General features: G+C 33.8%; 5 protein-coding genes across 6 annotated transcripts in view; 3 read left to right on the top strand and 2 right to left on the bottom strand.

Annotated features, from left to right (window-relative positions):
- The first annotated feature begins 287 nt into the window (after nt 1-287).
- LOC106099706 lies at nt 288-6,138 on the top strand. Of its 2 annotated transcripts, none has more exons than XM_013278321.1 (5): nt 288-483; nt 1,305-1,443; nt 2,898-3,010; nt 4,438-4,587; nt 4,676-6,138. In XM_013278321.1, exons 1-5 carry the CDS (start codon nt 432-434, stop codon nt 5,833-5,835), a joined length of 1,614 nt encoding a protein of 537 aa, XP_013133775.1. In that variant the 5' UTR covers nt 288-431; the 3' UTR covers nt 5,836-6,138. The 2 variants fall into 2 exon arrangements, with proteins under 2 accessions (XP_013133775.1, XP_013133773.1); XM_013278319.1 differs by lacking the exon at nt 2,898-3,010 and adding an exon at nt 2,607-2,737.
- Nucleotides 6,139-7,446: 1,308 nt separating this feature from the next.
- LOC106099823 (endoplasmic reticulum-Golgi intermediate compartment protein 3) lies at nt 7,447-12,402 on the top strand. Its single transcript, XM_013278489.1, has 8 exons — nt 7,447-7,595; nt 7,674-7,832; nt 8,019-8,155; nt 8,231-8,304; nt 8,810-8,975; nt 9,387-9,576; nt 11,489-11,690; nt 12,103-12,402. Exons 1-8 carry the CDS (start codon nt 7,502-7,504, stop codon nt 12,236-12,238), a joined length of 1,158 nt encoding a protein of 385 aa, XP_013133943.1. The 5' UTR covers nt 7,447-7,501; the 3' UTR covers nt 12,239-12,402.
- Nucleotides 12,129-13,964, bottom strand: LOC106099824. Its single transcript, XM_013278490.1, has 3 exons — nt 13,424-13,964; nt 13,109-13,323; nt 12,129-12,523 (listed from the first exon to the last, which is right to left on the bottom strand). The coding sequence occupies exons 1-3, from the start codon at nt 13,930-13,932 to the stop codon at nt 12,246-12,248; spliced, it is 1,002 nt and encodes a 333-aa protein (XP_013133944.1). The 5' UTR covers nt 13,933-13,964; the 3' UTR covers nt 12,129-12,245.
- A 444-nt stretch (nt 13,965-14,408) lies between these two features.
- Nucleotides 14,409-18,809, top strand: LOC106099691 (alanine--tRNA ligase, cytoplasmic). The gene is made up of 2 exons (XM_013278306.1): nt 14,409-14,698; nt 15,773-18,809. Exon 2 carries the CDS (start codon nt 15,786-15,788, stop codon nt 18,687-18,689), a length of 2,904 nt encoding a protein of 967 aa, XP_013133760.1. The 5' UTR covers nt 14,409-14,698; nt 15,773-15,785; the 3' UTR covers nt 18,690-18,809.
- Nucleotides 18,810-19,062: 253 nt separating this feature from the next.
- LOC106099454 (E3 ubiquitin-protein ligase Su(dx)-like) overlaps nt 19,063-21,680 on the bottom strand; it is a 7,701-nt gene continuing 5,083 nt past the window's right edge. Inside the window, exons 7-11 of the mRNA XM_013278013.1 lie at nt 21,553-21,673; nt 21,348-21,443; nt 20,329-20,481; nt 19,953-20,084; nt 19,063-19,466 (exon numbers count right to left, since the gene is read on the bottom strand). Coding sequence (XP_013133467.1) covers nt 19,329-19,466; nt 19,953-20,084; nt 20,329-20,481; nt 21,348-21,443; nt 21,553-21,673 — 640 coding nt within the window. The 3' untranslated portion in view covers nt 19,063-19,328. The remainder of the gene's footprint in view (nt 19,467-19,952; nt 20,085-20,328; nt 20,482-21,347; nt 21,444-21,552; nt 21,674-21,680) is intronic.

The following is a 21,680-nucleotide window of genomic DNA, read 5'->3' as shown; positions in this document are numbered from 1 at the left end:
TTTTCTACCAGTATTTTTAATTAATACAGCTACACATATTGATATAGTTACAACAATTAAAAGCATACATTGACGATTCACGTTCATAGGCCCACCGCAAGACTAAAATTGAAAGTTATATATTATTTAAAAAAAGCTTTTGGAGTGAAGTCTAATAAATAGAGGGAATTATATACCATGATTAGTTACAAGCATTTTTATAAATATAATTCCTATCATCGGCTCCAGTAACGTCACGATGTGCTTAAAAGCTGCGTCAGTCGTGTAATGATTTATACGTGCGGGAGGTTTAGTGCGCATAAGACGGGTGTATTATCGTCGTTCTGGCGTCTACGACTCGGCCGCTTATATAAATAGGTGAAGAGGGGCAGCAGACACCTCTTGCACTTTCTTGTGGAGCGCGACGCAGCGGCCAGTCCTTACCGAGCACCATGGCTCGACGCGCGTACATCTGTCTCGGTCTTTTATTATTCACCTACTCCGGTAAGTAATCACACAATCCTGCTTTTTATACTGTGCACACAAAAATAAAATTTAATATAATCTTATAGCAAAACGATTATTATTTTAATTTATACATTAAGCCTAAAAAGCTTTTGATTTTAAAAAATGACGATTTTTTTAAATAAAATAATTTTTAAATCATATCTTAATTGTTTTGCTTAAGGTCATTATTATTAAATTTGTAATGTGTCTTTTTATTTGTAAGTGTTGTAGATTATGGTTTATTTCAATTCGAAAGCTTTTGTATGAATCAGTAGTCGCCTTACGAATGCGAGTTATAAGCGCCAAAGAAATAACACCGGTTACTTACGTGGCCGGCGCTGACCTCGATTTCTTTTAACGTTTAACTTTCAATGCCGTCAACGACTCAATCGCGAAATATACAACTTAAATAAAAATTCCACTTTCATGATTTTAAATAAACTTTATGTTTCAAGAAAATAACAATGCAGTGAATGTTACTTATGTAATTGTTACTAATTAATTTATGTCATCATATATGTACATCTAACGGTGAAATTCATTAAAGTCTGTCAACATACTTAGCGCTCAACTTGGCCAGCCCCAAACTGTGAGGTGTTTGACACGGACACGAAGCGGTACTGGTACATTCTGGCAGCAGCGTGTGCTAATCGACGCTTACGTTAGCCAACGTTACACAATAAGCGTGTTCACGCGCTAATATATGCTTTATTACTAAAGAATAGGCTACATGCGATGCAGTTTTTGTAAGAATTTCGCATGAGTTCACAGGTCTTCTAGTCTCACGCGACAGATTTTAAAAGGCATTTTTGTTGCAGTGAGCGGCGAGGTCCGTGTGAAGCGGCAAGACGATGACTCCGGGGGTGATGAAGTAAATCCCGAACAACTATGTGACGGCCGCCCTGCCGATGAATACTTCCGGCTTACTACCGAAGGTGATTGCCGTGATGTGGTCAGGTAAGATTCAACACATCTCCTTCCAATGTTAGAAAAAAAAACAACCAAAGTACATTGTCTTTTGTACACCAGCTTTTCTACATTATATACAGCAGTAGCTATACTATAGTATACTATTACAATACCACTTCAAACATCGTCAGTATGCAGACGGCGATTGGTAAGTACTGCTCTAGTAGCAATGTCAAATGCCGTTCTCTAATCTTTAATTTATTTATAGGTGCCAACAATGCATATCGTTTAGTATGCAAGAACTTGATATTCAAGTCAGTGAACGGAACAGTCCACAGACTATGTCGTGCCTTGAATATTAGTCATGACTGGTCTTTGACTGATCGAATATGGCAAAATCCTAACTTTATCACGCTCTATTGATATGTTTAACACTCTTTGCAACAACAACTTTAATGTTATACATTATGCATGATGATATGTATGTTATTTTAATTTATACAGTTTTTAAAAGTTCAAGGTTTCATTCAAGTCTCTATGAATTTATTGAAAGCATGTTCAAACATTTAAATTTAACTAGGATGTATCTTTGTCGTACGTGTCATTTTGGAGTATCAATAAATGTTGTCTAATAATCATATACTGACCTGACCTTTACCATTTATTGCTCTTTAATAATTCAAAAATATAAAACTATGATTACCATTACGCAGTAAAATACTGTGAACATATTAAACTTATTTAAACATGTACATTCGCTGCACCAAGTAAATACTATGAGTAGTATATACAAGTACATGTTACAAGCTCATCGCCACGACCCGTCACTTCGCTAGTAAACTGGTCTTTATGTAACTAGATATCCATTTCTGGTGGTGGGAGACAACAAGCGGAATTTATGTTTGAACTTTGTCCATCTTAACTGACACGAAATTACCGACTCGCCTAAAGCATTAAACGAATGACAAAATATATTTGTGTCATTCTTTATTTTGTAGACTGTAGAGATTACTATTATGACTTATTCTATATCATTCTTCATAATCGAAGCTCTTCGCAACCATTGCAGGAGAATACAATTATATAAAGTATAGATCATTTATTACATTAGCGATTTTTAGCTTTCTATAAACGATACAATGTCATTATTTGTTGATTATAGTTAATGCAATATTCTTATTACTTTGAGCTGAAGTCATGGCTGTGTACAGGTGCGACAAAGGTGCTGAAAATGGCGTCACCAGACTCGCTTCAGTGCGGTGTCCTATCGGCCTAGCCTTCGATATCGACCGCCAGACTTGTGATTGGAAATCACATGTAAAGAATTGCGATAAACTAGAAAGTAAGTTGTACATGATCGAGGAAGTGGTCATGCGAAGGGCTAGCTTCCGTCTTCGCATTAATTGAATGCGCATAGTTCCGGAAATCAGAAGTTAGCCTCGAGTACGTCCGCTTCCTTAAACTTTATAGTAAATTTAATGTGTCGTTTCTTATTAACGCAGGTGCACTAGGTCAGGTCTTAAACAGATCACTTGCCCGTCCGGCCTGGCATTCGATCTTGATAAACAAACCTGCGATTGGAAGGGTAAAGTGAACAACTGTGACAAAATCGAGAGTAAGTTCCGATAAAGAAGCTATTCGCGAGTAGCGAGCAACCGGGCTTGGGTGAAGGGGCCGCGTCGCACTGTAGATTTGGTGTATTGCATGAGGCCCCGTGTCGGCGTCGACGGCGACGGCCGCAGCGGGAGGGAGCGGCCCGCCATACCACCGACCCACTAGTTACGCATTAACATTTCTTCATTCGCTTAAACTTATTGATGTAATTACTGAGAATATATTTTTATTGCAAAATACCACAATATACAAATTGCATATATGTTTAGGTAAAAATGTTAGAAGTTATCATAGTAAAAAGTTAAATTAACTCCTAGAATATATGAGTTGTAAATATAAATATAAAGTGAAGATATGTTGATGCAAGTTGTTCCACTTGAGAGAACAAGTGGAGCGACACACACGCGCTATAAATAAAACTTCATAACAACAACAAACAATCTTTACACTATGCAGATACAAACACTGAAATGAACCTTTTTCATTAACCTATAAATTTATTAATTATATCTGTAATAAACTTTCTAAACGCTGTCGTACGCCAATGCTTCACTTAACTTCACTTAGCACATATTCAGCAATTGGTTTGTCACTACTAACTTTCTATATTTCAGTGAGGTATAAATAACATGTAGAATTGTATATAAAATATAAAAAATAATCTTAAACCATATGTAAATACACAGCTTTTTAACTAACAGTAATAACATGGCAAAATTTAATCCTGAGGTACATTGATTTCATCTCTATGAACTTCTTAATTTAGAACCATTAAGTCCTTAATTCTTATTATATTTCTGTGCAAAAGGTTGCACACAATAAATATGTAATTAAAGATATCGAAAATGATGTAAAAAATGTGAAAGCAACCTTTTCACGAAGTATATAAACATGTAAGTAAAACATTATTATGAATAAGTTGTCATTGTGAAATGTAATTTATTCATAATGATTATCGTAGTCATTATCGTTTATTCATAGATTCTCAATCTTTCTATCAAGGTTTTTAACTTCATGTATAGTTAGCCATCACATGATTATTAGTATCTATCTGAGCACTGGTCATTATCATTTCTTTTCATAAAGTAATACAAAATTTCTCTAAGATTGTTTTAATCTCTCCTGTAACTAATCAAACTCATGGAACTTGGCTATACTTTTAAAATATGTATCAGCTAAGTACTTCTTCTACATACTCTTTCTTTTAATTTTTCTGTGAATTTAACTTGGTCATCTTGTCACGCTTCGCTGTCTCTTTTCATTCTTTTCCCTACAATGATTCCCTTTCAACACGTCTACATAGAAGCAAAATTACACAGACGAAGCCAAAACCGTTTAAGACCTGCGTTAGTTTTATGTACATTTTAATCTAGATAAGACTTTCCGTCGTTATTTACAAATTTATTGATTGTACCTTATGTTTTGCAGAGCCGAGAAAAATTCTTCCAATACTGAAGACCGATGAACCTATTTGTCCCGAAGGAAATCTGGCATGTGGTAGTGGCGATTGTATCGAAAAAGCGCTGTTCTGCAACGGAAAACCTGACTGCAAAGATGAGTCTGATGAAAATGCTTGCAGTGAGTTATTTTTAGGCATTTCGATAATAGTTATAATAATTAAAGTAAAAAGGTAAATCATATTTAAACTTAAATAAACATCTTACAGCTGTCGACGTGGACCCGAACAGAGCGCCCGATTGCGACACTAACCAGTGTACACTGCCAGACTGTTTCTGCTCTGCTGACGGTACCCGCATTCCGGGCGGCATCGAACCCAACCAAGTACCTCAGATGATAACGATCACCTTCAACGGTGCCGTCAACGTTGATAACATCGACCTTTATGAACAAGTATTTAACGGAAATCGCCACAACCCTAACGGTTGCCAAATTCGCGGTACATTCTTTATCTCCCACAAATACACCAACTACGCTGCAGTTCAAGAATTGCACCGCAAGGGTCACGAAATCGGAGTTTTCTCAATAACTCATAAAGATGATCCTCTGTACTGGACGAGTGGCACCTATGATGATTGGCTTGCTGAGATGGCAGGCGGTCGCTTAATCGCTGAACGTTTTGCTAACATAACAGATGCTTCAATTATTGGTGTACGTGCACCTTATTTACGCGTCGGTGGAAACAAGCAATTTGAAATGATGGCCGATCAATACTTCGTGTATGATGCTTCCATCACCGCACCTCTTGGCCGTGTCCCAATTTGGCCTTACACCCTGTACTTCCGAATGCCTCACAAATGCAACGGTAACGCTCACAACTGTCCATCGAGAAGCCACCCAGTCTGGGAAATGGTCATGAATGAATTAGACAGAAGAGACGATCCCACGTTTGATGAGTCTTTGCCCGGTTGTCACGTGGTCGACTCCTGTTCTAACATTCAAACCGGTGACCAGTTTGCCCGCCTCCTTCGCCAAAACTTCAACCGTCATTACACAACCAACCGCGCACCACTTGGACTTCACTTCCACGCCTCATGGCTTAAATCTAAGAAAGAATTTAGAGACGAGCTTATTAAATTTATCGAAGAAATGTTGGAAAAAAATGACGTCTACTTCACTTCTTTAATTCAAGTGATTCAATGGATGCAAAATCCGACAGAACTGTCTTCACTTCGAGACTTCCAGGAATGGAAACAAGACAAATGTGATGTTAAAGGACAACCTTTCTGCTCGTTGCCGAACGCGTGTCCTTTGACTACTCGGGAGTTACCAGGAGAGACACTGCGCCTGTTCACCTGCATGGAATGTCCAAACAACTACCCATGGATTTTGGACCCCACAGGAGAGGGATTCAGCGCAAAGAAGTGATCTCTTTAAGTTAAATTAAAAGACTGTACACATGTAAATAATACTCAATATTAATGTTAATAAATACAATTTATTGTGAACATAAATAGGGCGACCGAAATCAACTTCAGGTACACGATTGTTATAATTATTTAGTGCTCAAGTTATTTACCTATTGCCTTTTAGTTGATGTTTGAAGTTGATGACGTGAACATACTACGAATGAAGAGCCTTACCTCCTCTACTAATATAGGTGAAGTTTATGTCTCACTTAATTTAGGTTGTTACAAACGTATGGACAATAAAAGTTAAATTGGAAGAAAATTGATTTCATTTGATTCTATCCTCATCTCCTCTACCTTATCCTACTCCCGTAGGGTCGGCGTACCGGCTTTTCGTCCTCCAAATAACTCCATCAACGTCATCTCAGTCACTCCTTTCTTGTTCATGTCACCTTTCACGCAATCCATCCATCTCTTTCTAAGTCTACCTCTACCTGTGTACCGCTCCACATTCATATCACTGTAATTTTCCAAAGTGATGTCTTTTCTCTGGGATTTGGCTCGACGTACCATAATGTCCATTCGGAATCCAGCGCCGGCTAAGAGTGAGTCCGAACATTCTGCAGTACGCAAGGCGCGAAAGATTTGCTCACAACAATGAACGGCACATCCCCAATGCGGAACGCAGTGAAATAAAACCACCTAATACTAGTTAATGATGTAACGTCTTATATTTATCTTAAACAACTGACCGTAATTATTGATTATAATTAGCAAAAAGCGTGGGTAAAATAAAAATAAACTAGCAAAAAACTAATTAAACAATTTTCTTTGATGTAAATTAAATTTTTTTACGTGAAAAAGCACACCTAGAAATAAATTGAAATTACTGTGCCTAAGCCCAATCAGATCTTAGTAATAGATCAGTAGATAGTATAGATAGTATCAGATAGATTATCAGTAATAAACCTTAGTAAACTAAACACTGAAGGATAGTAAGAGCTGTCTTGGCCGAACTGAACATTTATAATAATTCATTTCTCGCTTTAAAATTAATCAAATAATAAATCGTCATAAAAAAAGCGCGATAGGCATCGCGACAACTATGTAATTCCTTTCCATTTCTCGGATGTATAGTAGATAGAATTAGGTTTCACTAAATAGTATTTAATATGCTTTATTGACGGCACTGCTACGTTGCTAAGGCAGCCTGGTTAGTTTTAACCATTAGACGTTCAATAATAATTAAATAATAAAGAAAAATAACGTTGCTAATAAGTACACAATAATTAAAGTTAATAAGACAACTAATTAACTATTAGACTAGACCAGGGTTTCCTAAACATTGGGCCTCGACCCACTGGTGAACCACTGGACTAGATGTTTACAGCATCGTTTTCATTTTCGTCACCGCGAAATGAACAAAAATAGCCTAAGTGGCGCCTACCACTACAAATTCCTTTGAATTTGCGGACAGACATACAGACAATTGATTTTTTTAATTTTTTTCGTCATGAGCAATACGGTATCGTTAGACTATGAATTTTAGTTTATAGACGAAAATAAACGACAGACAGAAAAGAATATGACGTGTTTTCATAAATGTCAATTGTCAGTTTGCCTGTCAACTTTCAAATGAATTGTTTTGTAAATTTAAATTTATTTATTGTAATACATATCTTATAATGTCGTCACATTTAATAAATAAATTTAAACAATTCGATGCCTATGCAAAAACTTTAGAAGACTTTAAAGTAAAAACAGCAACAGGAGCAACAAGTAACTTAATTTCAATATCAGTTTCTTTTTTATTATTATTTTATTTGTGTGAAAATAATTAAAATTAATTTGTTTCAGTTACTGTTGCTGGTGTAATTATTATGGCATTATTGTTTTTGTCTGAATTATATACATATATGTCTCCAAATATATCAGAAGAATTATTTGTAGACACATCCAGGGGACATAAATTAAGAATTAATTTCGATATTGTTGTGCCAAGTATATCATGTAGTTGTAAGTATAATAAAGCTAAAAATATTTTAATAGCATTGTAATTGGAATGTCCTCTAATTAAACAGTTAAACTCCGTTATTACACAAAAATTTGAATAGAAGAATTAATCACCATGTACTATAAGTTATGAACTTCAACTTTCACTGAGTTACCTATTATTTTAAAACACTTACATTTTTCTTCCAGATTTGGTACTGGATGCAATGGATTCTTCTGGGGAACAGCATCTTCAAATGGATCATAATATCCACAAAAGAAGATTAGACTTGGATGGAAATCCAATAGAAGAACCTAAAAAAGAAGAAATTGCTGTTTCTTCCACAGTATGTTCTGCAAATATTAGATTACCTTTTTCTAACTCTGGAGCTAAATTAATCATAATAATAATTGTCCTGTAGGTTAAACAGAACACATCTGAAGTAGCAATAGTAACATGTGGGAGTTGTTATGGGGCTGCCTTTAATGATTCTCAGTAAGTGTATTTTCCTCACTTATCTCTTTTTACTTCCTTACATATCTATGACAAAAGAATTTTTCATTCATCATAAATTGTGTTTTAACAGTGAACATACAAGAATTTATTCCAATTAAATTTGATTAACACTTGTAAAAGGTTTGGTTATATTAATAATACTAGCTTTCGCCCGCAACTCTGTTGGCATGGACTTAAAAATAAACAAAAGTGGGTAGCCTCTGTGTTCTTCCACACTATCCTCTCTGTCTATGCCAAATTTCATTGAGATCCGTTCAGCAGTTTAAGCTACAAAGTCTAACAAACATCCATCCATCTATCTAAACATTCACATTTATAATATTAGTTAGATTGGTGTTCTTAAGAACATACAGTACCTCATAACTACATTTAGTTGATATTTTGTGTTTAAAATAGTTGCCACAATCCTACATTGTGATATTGGTGTGCAATTCTGCAAGACCATAGATAAATAAAACATGTCCTGGCGATTTTTTTCATTTAGATGTTGCAATACCTGTGAAGATGTAAAAGAAGCATACAGAATCAGAAGGTGGGCGTTACCAGATTTAGCAACTATTGTACAATGCAAAGATGACGAGTCATTAGAAAAAGCTAATTTAGCCCTTAAAGAAGGTTGTCAAATCTATGGCTATATGGAAGTTAATAGAGTAAGTTTATGCCAAATATTCCTACCGTTCAGTGTTTTTAAAGCTCTAATGTAACATTCTGATAATTTTAGTGTATGCATAGATATGTAGTAAGGATAAACAAATCATCAATTAGTCTTTATAGTAAAATGTAGCAAACAAGAGGCCACTGATCAACAATTATTTGGATGTAGCATAGCACTTGATACCAATGGACATCTGCAAAAAACAATATACACATATGTATATTTTTGTATATTATTAAATAAAGGAGGAAATTGTACAACAGAAAATTATCTTCACTTTCTAACAAATGGAAAAGGGAAGACATTTTTTGTTTTCCTCTGCTAATATTAGATTTAGGATTATTAATGTAGTAACATTTTAAATATAAAATTATATCTAATAACTTCATAATGGAACCATTTGTAGGTTGGTGGTAGTTTTCACATAGCTCCAGGAAAAAGTTTTACAATTAACCATGTCCATGTTCATGATGTGCAACCGTATCCTTCATCCGCATTCAATACCACACACATAATACAACATCTTTCTTTTGGAAGTGATATAAAAAGTGCTAATACTGCACCTTTAGATGGTATTAAGGGAATAGCCAAAGAAGGTATGTATAAGGTTTATTTTACCAATATATTACAACAGGAATGTAAAGTTGTCCAATATTAAGTATATGTAATTTAAAATAAATGATTTGATGTTTTATTATTTAAACATCAAAATTTAATAACATTATTACTAAATATGGGATTTTAGTGATAATCAGATAATGAAACAGATTTTTTTTAAATTCATCTTAATTAGAACATTATTTTTATAACCAAAGACTATTGTACCTATGGATATATAGTGAATACTTGAAATAAAACATATAATGTTTCTGACTTTTATCAAAACTAGTTGTTAAACCTTAAGATTTTCCAGTTTGTTCTTCTACAGTCACATATACCTAGAAGCCAAATATTATGTTCATCTAAACAGAAAGACCCTTTGTAGTCAAAAAATGCAGTATGAATGTTTTAACATCTAATTCGTTTACCTTTAACTTTAATAAAAATTTAATTTTGATGGTATGTGATTTCATCCACCATGTTATTGAATCAACACAAGAAACAAATGTATCATATGAGATTCTCTATCACTGCATTCTTAGCTTTATCTTAAAACCTTATTTTTAAAGAAAAGTTTGTAGGAACTGTGTAATAAAAACACCATGAAATGCAAATTAATACTTAATGTTTATTGCTAATAAGACAACAAATTTGAAAAAAAAAACAAAGTAGACCAAAACTTATACATTACCAAGACACCTGTCTCTAAAAAAGTTTGTTTTAGGAAAATCAAATTGCGTTACACTTAATTGCATTCTTATGCAATTTTTATGGCAAATATTCGTAATTTGAATTTGCATCTGAACCTAAATATAGACATCAATTTCTTTATTGGTCCATTGAACTATTTTTTTATGGACAATACTTATTAACTAAAATAACCAAACAAATTTAATAATAACACTTGACACTTTATATTATTTAGACTACCCCATTCAAATGTGTGTTTTCATCACATTTGTTTTACATAAATGCATTTTTTAATAAATTGTTGTATTGAGTCTTAAATTTACTAGCAAAGAAAAAGAGAAATTTATGTTGATACATTGCCACTTCTGTGGAACTATTTGACAATTTTATTACCCTTCATGGAGTGTTAAACATACTAAACCCTTATATGAACCCCCATTTTAATGACGCCTAAAGTAATTTTAACAATTACACCTCCCGAAGACTTTTAAGGAAATAAATTTTATACTACTACACCTTTTATTACGATATATACAATTTTTTATCTTAGACTTTCTTATTAACAACGAATTCCAGTTCCAATTGCCATAAAAGTACCAAATGTTCCTCCACCTTGGAGCATTACTTTTCCAACAGAATGTACCAATTCTCTCCCTCTCGCACCGTATCTGTAATTTTAAAAAAGTAATCGTTTCGGTAATACTATTTTATGAAGAAAGCTAATCTTATGTAATTTATAATATCATTAACCTCAAAGCTGTAAAACCTCCGAATAAACCGCCGCTTGCCATGCCTACACAAAAACCAATCATGAAACCCATTTTCATTTTATCGAAACATGAAGGGCCTTGACTTTGGTAGACTCCTCCTGGCACCGGCATTGTTAATATTAACTCCTTTCTACTTACGAAAATAGAAATCGTTCGCTATTTATTTTTTATTTGACAGTTCAAAATTCTTATGTCACAAATAATCACATTCAGGCAACATAGATTAAAAATACAATTTAGTGAACAAAGCGATTAGTAGTATAATAAATAAAAATCGATTTTACATATTTCTCCAAAGTGATAATAAGTAACATATAAATTAATTACATTATTTAGTGGTAAATTGAATAATTTAGTATTTGTTGACTATCATCATCGGATAAGCGGTATTTCAGTTTATATTTTAGGTGAACAGTATTTACTATTTCTGAATCTCGTGATGTTTCAGGTGCTGTTATGTTCCAGTACTATATAAAAATAGTTCCTACAATGTACGTAAAACTTGACAAGACTGTGTTGCATACAAACCAGTTTTCAATAACTAGACATCAAAAGTCAGTGTCTAACATTCATTCAGAATCTGGAATGCCAGGAGCCTTTTTCAGTTATGAGTTATCCCCTCTTATGGTGAAGTACACAGAAAAAGAAAGGTAGAGTAAGCAGATGTATATTTACTATAACCCATTTATAACACTTTATATAAAAGTATATAAGGTATGGTAGAGTAATAAACAGATGTGCCTATCACCCCAAGAAACAAACAAGTATTTAATTACACTTATATTCAAAATCTGAAGAACCAGATACTAAAAGTGTTTCTGTAAGGAAGAGAGCATTCTACAAAATTATTTAATATTTTGTAGTTTTTAGTAACAAGCATATGTAGTTAGGATTAGCTTCGGGAAAGCAAAAAGCAGAGAGTGGACGAGTTGGTTTTTGACATCTTTTCTGGTAACCACATAAGCAATCTATTTATAATTGGGGTAGTTTATTAGATTCTGATAAGAAAAGACATACTCGAGACAGCATAACATTCTTTATTAAATATATATCTTTCCACAGGTCCCTTGGCCACTTTGCTACTAACATCTGTGCCATAATTGGAGGAGTATTTACAGTTGCTGGTATCTTAGACACACTTTTGTACCATTCTCTTAATGCTTTCCATAATAAAATAGTATTGGGTAAAGCTGGATAATATAAGCTCATATGGTCTTTAAAAACATGTTAAAATCATCAACATGACATTTTGCATACTTTTTACAAAATTCTATATCAGTAAGTTCAACTAAAGCATTTATTGGAACAAAATTTTCAATAGTTGGATTGTATTGTGCTCTACCCAATTTCTCCAAAAATGTATGTCTTTGTTTTACTTTGAAATTTCTGCATAATAAAATGTGTGGACACTGTAAAATTGTTTTATGTGGAATTTTCATTACATTATGAATATAGTTGAACCTCTCCACTAAGGCTTTTTGACCTGAAAAAAAAATTATTCAAATTAATTAAACAAAGCATACAATGTGCTAATTTTATGTTTGTTAAAATGTTAATATTGAAAGTAAGAAAATAGAAACAAGTAGGCGTGTGACTTATAATTTTACAACCAGTCTTTTATTATTTATGACTAGCTTTCGCCTGCGACTCCATACACATAGACATAAAAAAAAGTGTGTAGCCTATGTGTGCATCCAGAGTGTCCTCTATGTCTATGCCAAATTTCATGAAGATTCATTTAGCTGTTTAGCCTACAAACTCTATCAAATATACATCCATCCACCTAAATATCACATTTATAATATTAGTAAGATATGATGTAGATATAGTTTAGGTGGCTTAAAACAGCCAGATATTTTTGTATAACATAACAGGCTGTATAGAGCATTGACTAATTATATAATCACTGCATTCTGTCAGTACCTTGGTGTCAATTTCTCATACTTAAACCTGCACTACTCTCCTAGTCACCATTAAATGACTGAACATAGTTATATTTTGTAATATAATATATGAATTACAAAATCAGGTGTTGCATTTGTTTTTAAAACATATATAAACAACTTACTCATCATCAACAGCCTTGGTTTGTTTAATATTAACTGTTTAATTTCATCATCCTCAAAACCCATTTCTTCTTTAATTACAAAAGAATTTGTTTGTATATGAAGAAGGTTATAGGTAATTAATCTGGGTTGTTTTGTTGCTAAAAACCGTACTTCATTTCCACTTAACTCAAACTTTTCTTGATAAAATCCTAAACGTCTGTCAATTCTCACAGTGCTAAAAGAGAGGTTATTATAGGTTAGGTGCATAGTGAAACACATAAGAAACATTCCTGGAATATCAATTCATAAGCATTAAAATATTTTATGAGAATTACCTGTACATTAGCCAAAAAGGGTTTTTTGTAATTATTCTGCTGATTTCATCTTGATTAAAATGCTTTGATTTTAAATAATTTACTCTCACTTCAAGGTGTTCTATATCTTCACAAAGTATTAAAGGATTTTTTGTTAAAAAATTTCCAATGTCATCTGCATTTACAAAATCCTTAAGAAACATAAGACTCTTCTTAATATCTGCTTCGAAATTCAACTTGAGGATTTTTTCAGCAATAAAAGGCTTCTTCTCTATTTTGCTCAGATTAACGTTTAAATGAATTAAATTTTGCAATGTCTCAGAATTGTTAACATAGGCGGCTAAATTAAATGACTGCGGGAAATAGGGAGTTACTGTCGACAAGTCCTCAGATGTGTATTCTAAAGAATTATTCCCTTGTTTTTCATAATTAATAACAGCACAATTTAAATTGCTGTTTGATGAATATAAGAACCTAACATTACATATTCGTTTAATAAAAAAATATTTTTGAAACATATTCAAATTCATTTTATATAACTTTAACTTATAGTAAACTTTTTCTTTTTAACTTTATGATTCAAAATAGTGTTTATTTTATGTAATAGTTATTAATATGCAATAATTTCGCAGCTTTTAAATATAAACAGCTCCTGACTCGAATTTGACAAATGTCAGCATAGAGTATACAGATCACTAACCTGTGGAAATGGACAGGTTTTAAAAGGTTTTGTCTTTAATTTTGGCAATAACTGTTGTGGTGTACGACGAAGGTGGTGAGAATTCGAACTAATAAAAAAACACAGTTATATACATATTACAAAGGCACATTTAGGGCGGAACGAAGTGAAATGAAAACTGTCATTTTCAATAAATGACTTATGCATTTTTAAATCAGTGGTATAGTTTTAAAATATGACCACATAAAAAAAAACGTCAATGTCATTGCTTCTGTTGTGTGTCAATTGTTTGTCATTGTCACATTTGTCAATTTGTCCTGGTTTAATCAATGTCAGATCTTTTGCCCGGTTCACACTTGGCCAGTTCAGTTGGACAGTTGACCGGCAAGCGACACTTATTGGCGCCTGTTAGCGTTCACACTCTGCCAGTTAATTGACGGTCCATTCAGAGCACTTCTGACCAACTGTGCTGACCAAGTGTAAACCGCGCATTTCTTTGTACAATTGGTACAATTTTACATTTGCGTTCGCTTATCGCTTAGGTCCAAGGTTGACGTTTGTCGTGTTGTCGTCATTAAATTTTCGCAGTATAGTCAATAAGTTGGAAGTTGCATCAGGTAATAAAATTTATCCGTATTATAAATATAGCGTTTTTTGTTGTATTTTCATTGATTATGATATTCTCTTGAAGTAACTTCAACTGTTTTTAATTTAACCTTATTTTTGTACTTACCATATGGTTGCTTGAGAATGTAATACACGGAGAAAAGTCTACATAATGTTAAACATTCGCAAAAAATGTTGCTAAAGGAAGTGTCAAAAATATTCTTCGTATATTCCATTACGCTCACATATGTATATATATTTTTATGATAGTAAATGAACCATATGACTTTCATGTATAAGTTCATTTAAAAAATAGATCAAGCTAGCTAGCAAGTATAAGCAAGTATAATAAAAAAAAATTATACTTTATTTTAAATCAAGTTATTTTAAATTTTATTTAATATGAATTAAACATTTATTATGTACAATATGTTGTATTTACATTTATTTTAAAATAAAATTAAATTTAACCAACAAACTTAATTGTATTGTAAATTATACTTCTTATTAATGCAAATGTTTGAATATACCTATTTCATACTATGTATCTTCAAAAAAGTTTATGATATTCAGCATAGATTTAAAACATAGTGTAGAAATAAAAAGGGGTTTTTCAATTGCCTATGTAGGCTACTTACCAGATTTATTTATTTTGTAATTTGGTTTGCATGATGCCATGGACAAATGCTAGTTAAACTATAAAGTGAAAGTAAAGTTTCAAGAGTAAGAATTGCTTCAATAATCATGACATTCACCTGAATGTGTGAGACTGCTACACTGAGATTTAAAACTTCAACTGCAATTTTTTTACTAATAAAATTTAAGATTATCATATTTTGTATTAAGTGATGTATATAATTTATAGAGATGACATATGTAGAGTTTTCGAATTTTGCTGTGGACAAAATACAATTTTAAGTAGTGATTTTGAGTTGGGTGTAAAGTACTGCAGGAGAAGCATGTTACTTAAATTCAATTATTCAGTAGAATATAAAATTGTTGCCCATGGGTGGTACATGAGGAGTTATAATAATGTCAAATCTATGTTAATGTTCTGACTCAAAATAAAGTGTTTTATTTTTCAGATAAATTGCTGCAATGGATACTTCAATGACAGGAAACCAGATCCGGAAAACTTTCATTGATTTCTTCATAGGTAAAGGTCATAAATATGTGCATTCCTCATCCACTATTCCATTGGATGATCCAACTTTACTCTTCGCCAATGCAGGCATGAATCAGTTTAAGCCAATTTTTCTTGGATCAGTTGATCCCAATTCTGACATGGCACAATATGTTCGAGTTGTGAATACTCAGAAGTGTATTCGAGCTGGTGGGAAACACAATGATTTAGATGATGTGGGGAAAGATGTTTATCATCATACATTTTTTGAAATGATGGGTAATTGGTCATTTGGAGATTATTTTAAAAAAGAAATTTGTGCTTGGGCTTGGGAATTGTTGACTGAAGTCTATAAATTACCAGCTAATCGATTATATGTAACATATTTTGGAGGAGACGCTGCATCTGGACTAGAACCGGACCTGGATTGTAAAAACATTTGGTTAAATCTTGGACTTCCAGAATCACATATACTACCAGGAAGCATGAAGGACAACTTTTGGGAAATGGGTGAAACTGGTCCCTGTGGACCTTGCTCTGAATTGCATTATGATAGAATAGGAGAAAGAAATGCTGCACACCTTGTCAATATGGATGATCCAGATGTTTTGGAAATTTGGAACTTGGTATTCATACAATTTAATAGAGAAGCAGATGGCTCCTTAAAATTATTGCCTAAGAAACATATTGATTGTGGATTAGGTCTAGAGAGGCTGGTTTCTGTTATCCAAAACAAAAGAGCTAACTATGACACTGACTTTTTCATGCCTTTATTCAAAGCTATTGAAACTGGTACAAAGACAAGACCATACACTGGTAAAGTAGGTGCTGATGATGTTGATGGTATTGACATGGCATATCGTGTGCTAGCTGACCATGCAAGAACATTAACTATTGCTTTGGCAGATGGTGGATGTCCTGACAATACAGGAAGAGGTTATGTTCTTCGAAGAATTTTACGCCGTGCTGTTCGCTATGCATCTGAAAAATTAAATGGGAAACCGGGATTTTTTGGTTCTCTAGTTCATACTGTAGTAGAGTTACTTGGTGATGTTTTTCCGGAAATAAGAAAAGATCCAGAATCAATCATACAAACAATAAATGAAGAAGAAATTCAATTTTTAAAGACACTTTCTAGAGGGAGAAATTTACTTAACAGAACTATTGAAAAACTAAGTGGATCAAAAATCATACCAGGTGATGTTGCGTGGCGTTTATATGATACATATGGTTTTCCTGTTGATTTAACACATTTAATGTGTGAAGAGAAGGGGTTATCAATTGACATGGAAGCTTATGAAAAAGCTAAAAAAGAATCCCAATTAAATTCTCAAGGTAAAGCTTCAGGACAAGAAGACTTATTGGCTTTGGATATTCATGCCATAAGTCATTTACAGGAAAGTGGTGTGCCTGTAACGGATGATTCGCCAAAATATGGCTACTCTCCATCTTCAAATGACAAAGATGCAGTTTATAGCTTTGCACCATGCACTGCAACTGTTTTGGCATTAAGATGGAACAAAGAGTTTGTTAATGAGGTACAGTCTGGTCAGGAATGTGGTTTAATATTAGATCAAACTAATTTTTACGCTGAACAGGGGGGTCAAATATTTGACGAGGGTTACATGGTTAAAGTGGGTGATGATAGTGTTGAATTTACTGTGAAAAATGTCCAAGTCAAGGGTGGATATGTTTTACATTCTGGTAAAGTAGAAGGCATATTAAAAGTTGGTGATAAAGTTTCTTTGCACATCGATACGGAAAGACGTAGGCTTGTTATGAATAATCACACTGGTACACATATACTTAATAATGTATTACGAAAAGTTCTTGGAAACGACTCTGACCAACGTGGATCTCTTGTAATGCCAGACCGATTGCGATTTGACTTTACTAATAAGGGTCCTATGACTGCTAAACAAATAAAAGATGCGGAGGATGAAATTAAAGACATTATTGCACAGAATAAAGCTGTTTATGCTAAGCACACTAATCTTAGTGATGCGAAAAAAATTAAGGGATTAAGAGCAATGTTTGATGAACACTACCCCGATCCTGTTCGCGTAGTTTCCGTTGGCATACCTGTCGAAGAATTAGAAAAAAATCCCGATGGTCCTTCTGGCTATGAGACATCTGTTGAATTTTGTGGAGGATCGCATCTTCATCAAACTGGACATATAGGAGATTATGTCATAGTCAGTGAAGAAGGTATTGCTAAAGGTATTCGTAGAATTGTTGCTCTGACAGGTCCAGAAGCTGTTAAAGCACTGAATAAGCTTAGTGTACTAGAAAATGAAGTAAACAATATCGCTAACTTCATCAAAGAGCAAGGTGATGCCGTAAATCAAAAAGAGATCGTAAGAAAAATTGTAGATCTAACCAATGATGTATCTCATGCTCAAATATCATACTGGAAAAAGGAAGAACTAAGAAATATGTTAAAGGGATTAAAAAAACAATTGGACGATAAAGAAAGAGCTTCAAAAGCCATGATTATAACTCAGATTATTGAGAGAAGTAAAGAATTATGTCTTGAAGAAAAGGACTCTGAAGTTATTGTCACTGAATTAAAAGCTTCAGGCAATACTAAAGCCCTTGATGGTGCCTTGAAACAGGTAAAACAGATGTTACCAAATACCGCTGCTATGTTTTTTTCTGTAGATGATGAGACAAACAAAATCTATTGCTTGGCAGCCGTGCCTAAAAGTCTAAATGGGAAAGGTTTGTTGGCCTCCGAGTGGGTCCAATCAATTGTTGGTGTCATGGATGGTAAAGGTGGTGGAAAGGCAGAATCTGCTCAAGCATCAGGAAATAATCCAAAATGTATTGCAGAGGCAATCAATATTGCCAAGGAATTCGCGTCATCAAAACTAAAGTAATTCAAGCTGCTCGAGTTTCGCATTTAAATTATTTTTTCTTATTGCCACGCAAATTGACATTTCATCATATAAAATCAATTGCATTTCAGTTAATTTAAACATGTGAATAAGTCGGTCTTTTATTTTTTAAATGTATCAGATATTTCAATCTGAATAAAATAAACTTGAAAACTATAAGAATGTCATTTTATTTATTTCATGAATAAAAATTTAATTTATAAAAATATATATTCATCGCATTTTACTTTAAAAACAAACACTGAACCGATGTCAGTTCTATATAAATGTTTATTCATTGAAAAAGTTTAAGTAACTAAATAATCATCATAATTACTCAACTTCAAATTATAGTATTAAATAAAAATGACAAAAATTGTGTTTTTTAGGCTTTTATTGAACTTTATAGACGAACTTTTTAAATATAGCTCAAACAAAATATATCTTATACAACTGATGCAATACACTAATTTTATCTACATAATATATTTATTGTTAAAACAAATATTCATACAAGTATTTGGTTGGTCTTTTTGATGGCACCGATCTCAAAATTGTGGAATTTGCCATTTGTGAAGATTGGTGCTCATAAAAAATATAAGTGATAATAATTTACATTTTTACTAAAAATAACAAAAATATTTATTCCTGCCCGAACCCTTCAGTTTCTTCTATAGCGTAATTTAATTTTTCACACAACTGTTCGTAGCTTTTATAAGGCGGGAGGTCCAATCTGTTAAAACACGTGTGCGACCGCGGCAGCCACGTCTCCTTACCCACCTGCAACAAACATTACATCACTTTTTTTTTCAAAATAATTATTGTTTAACCATTCCACCAATTCATTTTACCTATAAAACTACGAGTTTATATATTTTACCAGCTTACACTTCAAAATCAGTCAATTTGTTTAGATTACAGTAGGCCGAGCAAGAAAATTTGTATTAAATTGTGCAGCATCCCTGACAGACGCAAAGTACACTGACAAATCGCACACAAATTTTATAATATTCTAGATTTCGTCTGCGACTCCGTCCGCCGTAGGATAAAAAAACAAAAGTGAGTATGTGTTCTACCAGACCTATTTCTACATCTACACCATATTTTATCGAAATCGGTTCAGCCGTTTAGGCTACTAACAAACATCCATTTTTCTATCTAAACTTTCGCATTTATACCATAAGTAAGATCTCACACGCGCGCAGGCTATGCCACATACTGTGAGTCATATAAAAAGGTTAATTGGTAAGTCATGCGCTTAGTTACCTTTTCTATACAAAATCGTTGCGGTCCGTTGGAGCCCATCAGTTCAGCGAAACCGCCGACCGGCACGCGGCAGGTGCCCGTCACAAACTGCAGCAACCTCGCTCGCTTCTCGTTGTCCATTTGTCGTACGAACTTCACAAAACGAATACACCAAAATGTTACATCATAAATAATAGCAATATCAGTAATCCTTTATTCTATTCTTTCCCTACTTCGATTGCATTAATTGATAGAAAATACAACTTTAGCTTTGTCAACAAAAACACTTTATTGATAAAAAAATTCTATAATTACAGATGTTTTTTCGTATAATAAATGAATATTACGATAGAGAGTAAAACACATTAGTGGACAGTTGGTGAGTGGGGCGACGTACCTGCCAGAACCAGACGACCTGTTTGCTAGTGCGCGTGTAGTGTCGGTAGATGGCGTTGCGCTGCCAGTCGTCCACGTCCACCTCCTGCATTCCGCACAGCATCAGCTCCAGCTCGCGCTCGTCGAAGTACTTTAGCCACTCCAGCGGCACCACCTCCACAATAAACACAGTAACACTCATTATTGACCAATGGATGGAGTTATCGGTTTATTTATTTATCTGTACTATTATAATAAAGCATAAACACACACTTCTTTGTTGCCTAAGATGTCAGCAATTACAGCATATTTTTAATAACTCTTTTTGATACAAAGCCCTACTAAGTGTAGTCACATCATGCTTTAGGTCACGTCACGCTTTATATATTTTCACGTCATTAAACTTAGGGGAAAATATTTTGGATAAAAACCCTAATGCGGGAAAGAGACCATAAGTTGTTGCCAACTTTAAGGAAGCAAGATTGCCAAGGTTTGTCATGTCATGTCATTGCTATTTTTCATTGACATTTGCTATTGATAATTTGACAAATGTAAACAATACAATAACATTTTTAACAATAACAATTTCATGCGGATGAAGCCGCACGAGAACAGCTAGTCAGTTTATTTTTTTTGATAATTATTTAACCTTATGGTAGAGTTCATACATTAAGTGGTCGCCTATTTTAACGTTCCTACATTTTTATTAAGAGCGTCGGTGGCTCAGTGTTTTAAGCACTTGATTGGTAATCTACAGGTCTTGGGTTCGAGTCCCACTATGTACCAATGTGATCTTCGATTTTTCCAATTTTCACATGTACTTAATTTACCCGACGTTCTTACGGTTTAAGAAAACATCGTAATGTAACCTGCACATATCTACGAAGAAATTCGAAGATATGTGTGAAATCAACCAACTATGGCCTAGTCACCCTAACTTAGCGTAAGCTCCGAGACCCTCGGTGGGGACGTATAGTGAGCTGGTGATGATGATAATGTACATTTTTATCGTATGCGTTAAAATAACGTATGTTTGGTTACCTCGTTGAATCCGTCGAGGAAGGCGGAAGTTTGTTCCTCAATGCCGCGCGTCATGCGCCACTGCGTCACCAGCTGCAGGTACTGCTCTTTGTTCGCCTAAATAAAAAACATCACATACATTTCACATAAGTTTCCAACATTTTTAGTTGTAACTGTAGCCTAGTACTTAAACAACACTGTAAATGATTTGTAATCAAACACTCACTTCTGTAACCCTCTCCTTGTCGCCGGCAGGCTTCAGTTCGTGATGTATTACTTGTCCCAGGACCTCAAAGTCTACACTGAACCACATCTCCAGTCCGCACTCATCAATGTCATTATCTCTGATCCAAA

Source organism: Papilio polytes, unplaced genomic scaffold, assembly GCF_000836215.1.
Source record: "Papilio polytes unplaced genomic scaffold, Ppol_1.0 DF824102.1, whole genome shotgun sequence".
NCBI lineage: Eukaryota > Metazoa > Arthropoda > Insecta > Lepidoptera > Papilionidae > Papilio > Papilio polytes.
Note: the sequence above shows the minus strand (reverse complement) of the source record. Positions and strands in the feature narration are given on the sequence as shown.

Bases quoted from the DNA above. Each gene is read 5' to 3' on its own strand.
- LOC106099824 (XM_013278490.1), bottom strand. From the start codon at position 13,932: ATGAATTTGAATATGTTTCAAAAATATTTTTTTATTAAACGAATATGT. The intron at 13,324-13,423 runs GTAATTCTCATA...CCTCTCTTTTAG, and splicing joins CCTTTTTGGCTAATGTACAG to CACTGTGAGAATTGACAGAC. The intron at 12,524-13,108 runs GTAAGTTGTTTA...TTTTTTTTTCAG, and splicing joins ACCAAGGCTGTTGATGATGA to GTCAAAAAGCCTTAGTGGAG.
- LOC106099706 (XM_013278319.1), top strand. From the start codon at position 432: ATGGCTCGACGCGCGTACATCTGTCTCGGTCTTTTATTATTCACCTAC. The intron at 1,444-2,606 runs GTAAGATTCAAC...GGCTGTGTACAG, and splicing joins GATTGCCGTGATGTGGTCAG to GTGCGACAAAGGTGCTGAAA. The intron at 4,588-4,675 runs GTGAGTTATTTT...AACATCTTACAG, and splicing joins GTCTGATGAAAATGCTTGCA to CTGTCGACGTGGACCCGAAC.
- LOC106099823 (XM_013278489.1), top strand. From the start codon at position 7,502: ATGTCGTCACATTTAATAAATAAATTTAAACAATTCGATGCCTATGCA. The intron at 8,305-8,809 runs GTAAGTGTATTT...TTTTTCATTTAG, and splicing joins GCTGCCTTTAATGATTCTCA to ATGTTGCAATACCTGTGAAG. The intron at 11,691-12,102 runs GTAGAGTAAGCA...ATCTTTCCACAG, and splicing joins AAGTACACAGAAAAAGAAAG to GTCCCTTGGCCACTTTGCTA.
- LOC106099691 (XM_013278306.1), top strand. From the start codon at position 15,786: ATGGATACTTCAATGACAGGAAACCAGATCCGGAAAACTTTCATTGAT.